Source organism: Labrus bergylta, chromosome 17 (assembly GCF_963930695.1).
Source record: "Labrus bergylta chromosome 17, fLabBer1.1, whole genome shotgun sequence".
NCBI lineage: Eukaryota > Metazoa > Chordata > Actinopteri > Labriformes > Labridae > Labrus > Labrus bergylta.
In genome coordinates, this window is record NC_089211.1 from 15480299 (window position 1) to 15491609 (window position 11311).

Consider the following 11311-nt stretch of genomic DNA (forward strand, 5'->3'; position numbering starts at 1 on the left):
ACAACAAGCAAGAAAAATAATCTTCAAAAGAAAAGATAAGTTTTCCTCAAGAAAAATCTCTTTTAGGTTTAAAAGTTCGGATTACAGTGCATTTACAGTGCAATGAAGCTGGTTTTATTCAAGGCCTCACACGGGACACCATTTGTTGGGGTTGTATCAAGTCAACTTGATTATATTCTTTAATAATTATATTTAATAATTAATAATATAAATAACAATATCATTAAACTATGTTTAATCTCTCTTGGGGCACCACCCTGTAATCAGGGAACTATAATGAAAATATCAATCAAATCAGTCTCAAATTAGTTATTTAATTACCAATATTATTAATAATTAATAGTAATAACAGAATTTATTTAAACAAAGCAACATCAATCCAAAATCAATGAACCATCAAACAAAAAACTGTTCTAAACTAATCGAAGCAAACAAACTTTATCAAGCAAGGCTTGTGGAAGAGGTGTAACAGTGTAGTTTGTGTGTGTGTGTGCGTGCGTGCGTGCGTGCGTGTGTGTGGTCTTCTCTCCGAGAAACTGAGATGCATTCACTGGACAATCCGAGCTCGGAATTCAGAACACTGCCGGCCGCGGATTACCTGTGCGCCAAAACTTAAAACGAAGGAAGATTGTTGCAGAAAACAGGAGGTGAGCTTGTGTCTCCGAACACTTGAAGTCAGCGCGTGGAAAGAGAAAGAACAATGGAAGCCTTGGAGTTTTGTAACCTGGCCTGCTTCATGGGGGGTCTACCTCATGTCCCATCCAATGAGAAGAGAGAGGTTCCGGTCCCCCCCAGTATTGCAGGGGATTCTGGGATTAAGAGTTTCTTTAGGTCTCTTTGTGATCTGAGTGAATAACTCAAATGAGGCTTCTCACAGAGATGCAGGCCCAAGTTCATTGTTTGCCTGTCTTAAGCCTGTGAGCCCAACAAGCTCCAATGACTGAACCGGCTACAATTCCTGCAATGTTACCTGAAAAATAACACAGAGGTTTTGCTTTTAACACAAAGCAGATGGTGCAGAGACATTTTGGTTTAATTTTTTTGTTCTTTCCTAGTCCACTTTCCCAGCCACACATCTTTGCAGATAGGCTGAAGACCATCCACAACATTGACAGTGGTCTTATATGCTGGCTGATGGAATTTTTAACAAGAAGGTCACAGCGTGTTAGAGCAAATGGCATCCTATCAGATGTTCTTTATTCCTCTACTGGATCACCCCAGGGATGTGTCCTTTCTCCCATTTTACTTGTACTATACACAAAGGAGTGTCAAAGCAGACATGAGAACCGGCACATCATCAAGTTTGCAGATGACTCTGTGATCGTTTCCCTCCTGAGCACTGATGACCCAGATCACGGCCCTGTCATGAGTGAATTCACAGACTGGTGCAGGTCATCCTTCCTGGACATTAATGTCCTAAAGACTAAAGAAATGACAGTAGATTTCAGGAAAAATCCCTCTGTCATTTCCCTTGTTTTTATTAACAACCAGACTGTTGAGGTGGTGCACCAATACAAGTACCTGGGAACTATCATCGATGGCAAACTCACTTTCGAGTTTCAAACTGAAGCTGTTGCAAAAAAGCTCATCAGCGTGTGCACTTTCTGAGGAAGCTTAGGAATTTTAATGTTGACAGCACTTTTATGAAGATGTTTTATTGAATCAGTTTTGACATTCTGCATGGTGTCCTGGTACGGATCACTCAGCATCAAAAACCGCAAAAAAATGCAGAGCATTGTTAAACTGTGTGTCAGAATCACAGGATCGTCCCTTTCTGACGTTTCTTATTTATATAAAACAAAGTGTCTTAAGAAAGCACAGTCAATCTTGGCAAATCAAAGTCATCCTTTGGACTTTAAGTTGCTGCCGTCAGGCTGCAGATTCAGCCTGCCAGCATGCAGGACAAAGAGGTTGAGAAACTCATTGGTTCCTTCTGCCATCACCTTTTTAAACCACTAACTGTGTTGCCTCTGTTTCTTATCTATTGTATTTATTTACTGTCCTTTCAATGTTGTTTGCTCATTTGCTCATTGTTTGCTGTATGTATGTGTGTGTTTTACTGCTCACTGCAAAACAAATTGCCCTCTCGCAGGGATGATAAAGACAACCTTGAACCTTGAACCTTGAATCACTGCATATATTCAGACAGGGAGAGACAAATAACAAAGGTCCCCCTTTAGGGGTAGCACACATAAAATTGTGATTCAAGAGGAAAATTGTCACACAATTTCACGCAATTTCATTTTTACTGTTCCAATTATTGACACACATTGGGTAAATCCTACTATTGAATTTATTTCATCTTCTTTTTTTGCTGTATTTGCTTATTTCCTTTCTATTGCTTAACTATTACTTTATCTTTTTGTCTTTTTTCTCTTCGTTCTAGAGCACAACAAAGGGGGAAACAATTTTGGAATTTAGATTCAATTTTCCAATGACAAAAGAAAGCTTTGTCGCCTCTGAACATTAGTATTATTGTTTGCTGCCAGCAAATCAGTCTTATCACTTATTGAACCTCCTGAGGCTAATATTTTTGGAATGAAATTGAGACAGCTATGATCAGTACTCTTGAAATATGTCAAAGACGTTCATTATCCCCAGAGGATACATTTTAAATGATTTTAAAATCATTGATCCCTTAATTAATTGAGCTGTATTTCCCATTCAGCTTTGTTTGTGAATTGGTAAATGCTGTGACTGTACACAGATGAAGAGATGAAGTGTAAACCTCCAAGCTGTTTGATGGTATGATTGGTCACTGAAGAATTTTGATTCCCCCCAATGGGGCACAAGATGAGTGCTGTTAAATCTAAATAAACTATGGAAATGCTCAATGCTTAATCTCGGCATAAAAACAGTAAGTCAGTGGCATTAAAAATCCTAAAAAGGATTTGAATTCATTTCACTTTTCTACTATAAGACAGCTGTTTTGTAAGAGGCTTGTATCTGTAGGGCTGGGGGAAGTGGACTCATTGCTCACCTGTTTCTTAGTTTAAATGCACATCTGTATACAGTAGCACAGACCATCAATGTCTGCACAAATGTGCAGAATGAGTGGACGGACGTACAAATGCCAAGAGCATGATGTGAAAAGCTTTGCGCCATCCTGACATTACTAACTAACATTTTCACAATATGTCATCAAGTTAGAAATTCATTGTAAGAAAGTATTTTCTCTAGTACTTTCCATTGGACCTAAAGGACAACATTTACACAAGGAAAGTGTTCTTTCTCTTGATTGAATTTCCGATTTCATGAAAATTCAAATGCAAACATGAATTTAAAATTTACATTTAAGTGAAAAAAGAGAGTGCTTTGATTTCTGTGCACTGTAACAGCTGATTTGATTGATCAAAGGATGCATTCAAAGACAAACAAACACACACAACCACACACACCTGCTCAAATACAAACACTCAACATTTGCCACTGCTGATTCGTAAAGATCAGAATCGTTGAACAAAGACATATTTCATTTTTTATTCATACTGGGAATCACGCAGCTTGTCTCTGCTCCAGACCATAAGCCGCTCCCCAGGCACACGCGCTCTGCGGATCCTTTGAGAGTGTAGCCGTCATCGCAGGAAAACTGCACCTTCGCTCCTTGTAAGTATGTGGTCCCCTCCTTCTTACCATTATCTGGTGACCTCAGCCATCCACAGGAAACAACTGCATGGGAAAACAAACATTAACATTGTGAACCCAATGAAAATATTACACATGACTGCTGCAGATACTTTTTTTATAGACTCACCTTGCTTTAGATCCTGAACTAGAGAAATGTAACTTTGGAAAGATGCTCTGGTAGCATTTCCCATGCTTGCACTACGGCCAACCAGGATATCGTACCTTAAAACCAGATCATAAAAATAAGCAAATTCAGCAGAATCAGTTATATACCATACAATGTGAATAATTTGCATTCAAAGAAGATTTTAAATAAAGGGTCAACATTACATTACAACATTTCATTTTTAAATTAAATTGAAGCCCAGTTTCAACACAGGCTCCAACAGAAAGAAAATATTCAAATGTATTCCAAGGGAAAAACAGTACTACTAATGATAAATAAACTAAATTAAATGTATGACTGACTGTTTTAAACTGACATGTTTCATAAATTATTATTATTAAGTTTAAAAGTAGACACAAGTTGTTCTTGTCATACCTGCAGAACTGTGAGCCCTCTCCAGAGCAGATCTCTGATGCCTGATTGGCTAAAGGATCATCTGGGTTCTCAGGGACAGAAAACACTGGAAGAAAACTCAGGTCATGTCTAGGACCAGAGCGGTATTGTTCCAAAAGATATTCAGAGTCATAAGTGAACAAAGCAGACTTGTTGAAGACAGCCCCTGTAAGATAAAACAAGAAAGAAACACAGCTATCAGCTCAAACCATTGTCTCCAAGAAGTATGTTTATCCCTCCACGGAAGAGTAACATGAAGGGGATATGCCCCAAAACAGATAGAAGTATGTCAATGAAATGATGCCCCCACCCCCTTTTTATTTTCTTGACTACATTTTACATTGACTGCAAAAACTCTTTTGGAATTGATGTATGGAATACAGATTTGAAACACAAAAAAAAAACATGACATCTTTTATGTAGCAAGCACATTCTTTCTACATTACGACTTCCAGCTTCAGAACACACTGCAGTTAGAAGCATGGCTTCTCAACTCAAGTAATAAGACCATTCTGCAAGTTAGTAAAACATTTACAATAGTTGTTTACCTTAATTCAATAATAACTTATTCTTCAAGTTCACTGAAAAAACATGCATTTGTTGTTTTGGATATGAGTCATGTTTTGTTGAAAGAGTTAATTTCTGTTAAACTGTAGTTTCAGTACACAACTGTTGTATACATTGCCAAACTTGATGCCTATTTCACTACATTAACTGAAGGTATTGCTTGTTTGGTAAATAATACAGCTCCTATAATTAGTAAGGTACCTCACAGGAGGTTCACCACAGACACAAACACAACAGTATTCTACTTTATGAACTCTATCTTACAGCTTGCTCCGAAGCTGAACAGCTCCTCAGGATTGCTGTGGTTCTGCACAAGCTGCCCGTTGCTGAGTGCGAGGTCATCCTTAGGGTCATTGTTCATCCGTCCCAACAATCCTACAGTGGAGTTTCTGAACTCCTCGGGCAGGAGCACGGTGGTGGTCATGGTTCCCTCTCTCAGTCGCACTTCCACCCCAGCTCCAGAGGAAAACATCACAGTCACATTTGTCGAGGCGGGGGAAAAGACAAACACACCTAAAAAGAGATATTAGAACAAAATAAGTTCTGGTATTTTTATCAAGATGACAGCTTACTTTGAGAATTTATTTTGTTCTTAATCAGCTTCATTAAATTTTGTTTCGGCCACCCAACAGGAGATTTTAAAAAAATAGTCAAACAGACACCTGGGAATACATTATTAATTGTGATTACATTAATTGAGATTCATACAACAGAAAATTTTTAGTCTTAACAGGAACGCTGACTCTGTAATAATAACCCGCCAAATTATCAATGCACCTAACAAAGTGACATCTTTTTCTTGAACTAAATACAAGATTCACCACTGTCCCTTTTGAATCATTTCTGTACGGTCCCTTATTGTTATGAGGGTTAGGAAAAAAATGTATGCCTTTAGGGCAGTACAGTCACACTGCTCTCACAAATCACTCAGATATCTGGTTATCCGGTCATAACTGTCATTCAACTGATATAACATATCATATCCTGAAACTGTTTTTCACTTCTTTACATCTCTTGGGTGAGTCACAATTTCAAAGGAAAATGACAAAGTCACAAATCGGCATTCTTGTTATAACTATTAGATGGGTGAAGTAGAAGGAAAACGATTTTCTACATTTTTATTTAAAGCAGTGAGGAGAATCACGGTCTCACCATGCAGGTCCATCCAGCTCTGCTCAGTAAACGGGAGGGTTTTCTGATTCTGCAACACTTCCAGGCCTTTGTGACCCGTGACCAGCCGCACCTCAATCACATCAGAGTCTGCTTCTCGCATGGCCACAGATGTCAACTTTGTTGCTTTTATAAAGGTTCCTGACAGTGAGAGAAGCAGACCAGTGTCATGGGAAACAGCCAGTTTAGCAGGTTAGCAGTGTGTATGACAAGAATAAAATTGTCATATGTATTTTTATTGTTGGTCAGGGGCGTGTCCAGTCTTTATGGCTAAGGTGTCCCAAATTGGCGGGGTTTGTTTGCACAAACTCATTTTATTTTAAACCATTTTCTGCCTCAAATAATCACATCAGTGTTTCTATTATTCAAAATATAACATCAAAAAAACATTCATGCTCAATTCTTAAAAAACTCAAAAAGGTTTATCTCCTAAAGTAAAAGCATCAGCAAAAGAAACATTTCTTTATCAAAAAGCCACAAAAATTAGCTGCCTGTTGCAACACAAACAAATAAGTCCTGCCTTATAGCGGCGATAGCATTGGTGGCAAACAATATTTCAGATTTCCTTGCCACCCCAGACGACCTGTGGACACACCCTTTATGGTAGAACAAACAACAAATTCTTCAAGTACAGTAACTCACCATTCACTGGCTCAGTTCTGCCTTGGATTGTCAGATGTTTCTTCTCTGAGGACACCAAAGTGTACTCCCCTTTGCCGTTGAAGGAGTAGCTGACACCGTTGAATGTTATGAAGTGGGGATCTCCAAACACCACAGCTGGTATTAAAACACAAAAGTTAGGACATGACACAAATTCTAATCATTTAAAAACATAAACCTTGAATTAGTGAATTCCTCACCTGACCTGGGCGCCCTGTAGTGCCTGCAGTCACTGGACGGCCGGAGTTTGAAGTAGTTGGAGCAGTTGTCGGACCAGAGGCAGCAGTAGTAGAAGCTGAGCACATCGTACACCCAGTGGGAGTCACCAGGAACGCGAGGTGGCTTCATGAATGGAGGAGATCCCCATTCGTGTGCTCGGTCTGGACTGCTGCCCCCATTCGAGTCTGATGTGAGGACCTGAGCGCCAGTGCTGTCATAGCAGCACTGCTGTCCTGATGCGTATGTGGGGCTGTTAATAAATAAATAAAAACTCTGGCAATTAGCTTGAACACTTCTACAGCCAACAGAGGTTTTTCAATCATAGTAATGCATGTTTTAGCTGGTTAGGAAACAAAAGGACATTTACAATGATGCCTCTTTATGACATACAAAAGCAAACAACACCATCATTAATAAGCTTTATGATTCTTCTCTGTTTCTGTCTGTAAACAATGCCGCAGGGCAGGTGTTAGACATTGTCTGTATACTGAAGGATAAGCATTTAAAAACACATATTCCTATCACAATCATTGATACGATAGACTGTTAAAAGAGAGCAGGCTGATATTTTTACACACATATACAGGACTACTACTTATTGTCAGGGTGAGGTAGTGTGGGCCCATCTTTACGATGTAGATAAAAACACAGTAGGAAATAAATATGCCAAAAGATGGCCAAATGATATTTGTCTCAATTGGTATTTTCCATTAACAATATAAAAAATGTATATATTGAACCTTTTCAGGAAACAGTCAGTATCTATCCTTTTATATCTCACAGTTATGGGGCTTGATACTCCTCCTAAGACAGTTAAAAATTATATATTACACAAAGTTTTTGGACTAATGCAAACTTTTAAGTGCAAACCTTTTTTTGCAAATGCTACAACAGTAAGAAAAGCACAATGAAGAACAGTAGCTGTTACATGTAAAATAAAAAAGCTAAAAAAAACAACAACATTACCCGTCCTAATATGTTTAACAAATACTATGAATGCTATGAAAAATGCATTTGTTAAAATGTGATTATGACACTTTCACCCAACCCTGAGGCAAAGAGGACAAGACTCACCTGGCGTGTACGGCCCTCACACAATGAACGCTGCCAGGATGGTAGGTGCACTCACTCCCTGTCTCTATATCACAGTATTGATCAGTCTGCATAGAGAGACACAGTGTGTGAGCAGGCAGCTAAACAGGCCTTTAACAGTGGTTGTTCATATTCCAGGTGCTGGTTTTATTAGAATACTACAAGCTGTTGTAAACTAGATAATTATAACTTTTACAGCTTCTGATTATACAGTGATTCCCTCTTTTTGAAATGATGCAAAAAATAAAAGATTTGAAGCGAGCTAATTCTAACGACTTCTTTTCAGCACACTGAAAGTGCTATGTAAACTTTGTTACATTCATCCAAACCAAAATCAATTTGTGAAGTTTTTAAACAGATTTGTTGAGCAGTTGAGAAAATGTACATGTAATGGCAAAAGTACTGATGCTAGTATTTGTTCGGCTTGCAATAGAAATGTGTGATTGCAAATACTATAATACTTTGAGACCGCTTGACTCTTAGCTGATAATCAGGGAGCATTAGCGGAGGGCTGTCCGCACTTAAAATCACCATAAACAGACACATAAAGTCATTATGTTGATTATAGACACATTCCTAAATTCTGATGCAATTTCTCTTGAGTTTATCTACTTAATTACTGTTAATGAATTAATGTTTAAAGAGAGTCAAGATTGTTTAAGCTGCAATTGCTGCAATTTGCTTTAATGTGCACAAGTGTTATCAACACTTACATGAAACCTCCCTGTGTCGGCTCTGGCTTGAGCCAGAGTGCAGGGGCAGTCGATGATGTCATTGAGGAAGTTAGGCAGCTGATCTTCCAGTTTACCCCATGCTAAACATTTGTCTGAAGCCCAAGCTGTCGAGTTCTGCCTGAACTTCTCCTCCAGATGCCAGGCCAGAGCGTGATCCTCGGTCCATGCAGCCTGTACATTCCTATAACAAAAACAATTTAACTGTTATTTTGTGTGTTCAGTAATTGTGTACTTTCTACTACAATTTCTAATATAAATTATCTTTTTTTTAAACAAACCTTTAACATAATTATCTTTAAAGGATATTTGATCAGTGTAAATCCATTATCGATTAGCAAGAATAATCATTTGTATTGTACAAATCTCTATAATGTTGCTAGTGTTGGTACATACCACATGCCATCCTTGTAGCAGCTGGGGCTGACACGTACAGAACCTAGCTCCCAACTTGAAAAGCCATTTTCTGCTGGTTTGGGCAGAAAGCTAAAGGAGCCGTTGTTGGTGTGATTCCTAGCAAGTGAGTACAGATATGCCCACTCACCCTGCCAGGTGTCTGTATAAGCTTTTCCTATAATAAAAAAAAAACATTTTACACATTATACACAAAGAGGGACAGCTAGTCTCCACCACCTTCCATTGTACAAAAGTTAACATGGAGGAGGAGGGACTTATGACCTATACTGTAGCCAATCAGGAGGGGGAGCTTGAAAGGTTTTGGGTTCACTTGTGGGGAGATGTCATGTCATCTCTGGGTACTCACCTGTCTCTCTGTACCCCCACAGCTCTATGTTCACCCTCTTGGCTCCGACCAACGAGGTATTCCACGTCATCTCCAGAATGCCTCCAACATCAGGAGTACCATAGTACTGCCATTTTGTAGAGTTGACCAGAATCACCTTAAACTTAACATCTAACTTCCCAATATGAACTGTAGCAACATAAAAAGATCAAATCAATCAATCTTTCACCTCATTTCAAAACCAAATACCAAAAAACTACGTTAAAAGGACTATAGAATTTATCTTACCTGAGAGCCAGGATCCTTCTCTGCTGAATGTGGTGCCGTTATCAGAAGAGACTTGAAAAGGAACCCATCCAGTCTCGAATAACAATGGGGAGATACAATGGCCTCTACCACTTTCTTCCACATATCCCACAGTGTCTGTATTATTGTTGAACCTGCCAATATAAACAGTAGTCAGCAAGTGTTTGTACTTCAACTGTATTTTGTTACTGCTATATTTTCTACTGAAGGTTTTTTTCTCTTTTCTTTAACTGCATGTCATTATTGTCTTGGATGCGTTTCTGAGTGGAGTGTCAGCAGGTCCGAGGAAGATCACGGAAACCAAAGAAGTAAGGCAAGATAAGGTATTACTAGAACAGGTTAAAGAAAATGTCAATACTGCTAAAAAAACCCACTATTTTTACCTGCACACAATGTGGGAAGTCTTATTGAAACTTGCTTCCAGTAGCATAAAATCAGTCCCACCCAGAATGGACCCAGAGTATGGAAGGATATCCACACAGTACTCTTTATAGTCGGTACAGCAGGTTCCCAGAGACGTGCATGTTGAGGAACATGAGCATTCGGGAAATGTTTCCCCACATCCAATTTCACATGACAGTCCTGTTAAAAAAAAAAACAATGTTGAGGCTACTCCTCTATTCTATATCAAGGAGTATCCAATGTTTACACAGAAATAGTGTTGATTTACTCATGGAGTAAGAAAGCAAACACAACCTAAATCGACATTTTTTTTTTCAGTTTAGAAGTCTGTGTAAACTTACCTGATGTCCTGCAGATAAATAAAACCAGAGCGACAAATAAGACTGTGGTCAATCTTTCCATCTTGACAGGTTTTTCTCTGGCCTGTCCTCATTTTCTCCCAGTTATAGATTTTCAGCGTTTAAACTTTGGCCCTTCAACCACTGCAGAACCTCTGTTTAATCATCAACCAGAGGTCAGCCTACCCCCGCAGTCAGCGGACTGCGGGGGTAGTACCAGGACGCTGGTTCGGTGACAGCTAAGAAAGACTGCTGACGTTTGGGAAAGACCGGAACCGGGGTGTGGAGGCTTGGCAGGCTGAAGCACATCCTCTGTGAGGAGGAACCCATCATTAATCGCTATGGAAAGATATATTACAAGATACCCCCAGGGTCGGGCGAGAGCGGGGGAGGATGATCGACCCACAGGGCAGACTATTGTTATGACCACTCATGACGGATAATTGACTACAGAACAGCTAAATAATTTATCCAGGGTCTGCAGATGTGGGAAGATTTGTAAAAACGAAAGGGGTCTGAAGATACATTAGTCAAGGTTGAAGTGCTTGCAACCTACCAGTAATGTGCAACTTGCAGGGCAACCTGGTGAGACGGAGGAGAAGCTGAGGCAGGAGTCAAACCACAGTCCCCAGAATCTCCAAGCACGTAACGAGGTGGGGGGCAGGAACAGAATCGCTGATATATCAGAGGAGACAAGGCACCAGGGGGAGAGCAAAGACACTCTCGGCACAAGACGGCCTGTGCAGAGAATGAATGCAGGAGAAGCCAGGAAAGATCCAGTAAACTGGCCTGCTGTAGCAGGGAAAAGGGAATGGGAGGTGTTTGATCAAGACGTGGACCGGATGCTGGAACTAGTGACTGCAGGAGATGTGGGGAAGAAGCTCAGGGCTATGTCTGC

General features: G+C 39.6%; 1 protein-coding gene across 1 annotated transcript; it reads right to left on the bottom strand.

Annotated features, from left to right (window-relative positions):
- Positions 1–831: 831 nt before the first annotated feature.
- LOC110001821 (sushi domain-containing protein 2) lies at positions 832–10571 on the bottom strand. The gene is made up of 15 exons (XM_020657343.3): positions 10417–10571; positions 10057–10255; positions 9656–9807; positions 9389–9556; positions 9022–9196; positions 8608–8809; positions 7877–7962; positions 6784–7052; positions 6566–6700; positions 5906–6064; positions 5018–5266; positions 4169–4352; positions 3755–3849; positions 3490–3669; positions 832–970 (listed from the first exon to the last, which is right to left on the bottom strand). Exons 1-15 carry the CDS (start codon positions 10475–10477, stop codon positions 894–896), a joined length of 2391 nt encoding a protein of 796 aa, XP_020512999.2. The 5' UTR covers positions 10478–10571; the 3' UTR covers positions 832–893.
- Positions 10572–11311: the final 740 nt, after the last annotated feature.

What these genes read in the sequence shown, in the direction of transcription:
- LOC110001821 (XM_020657343.3), bottom strand. Translation starts at nt 10,477, where the DNA reads ATGGAAAGATTGACCACAGTCTTATTTGTCGCTCTGGTTTTATTTATC. An exon ending in TGCTACAAGGATGGCATGTG is followed by an intron (nt 8,810 to 9,021) that starts GTATGTACCAAC and finishes TTTTTGTTATAG; the next exon opens with GAATGTACAGGCTGCATGGA. An exon ending in GAGCTGGATGGACCTGCATG is followed by an intron (nt 5,267 to 5,905) that starts GTGAGACCGTGA and finishes ATCTCTTTTTAG; the next exon opens with GTGTGTTTGTCTTTTCCCCC.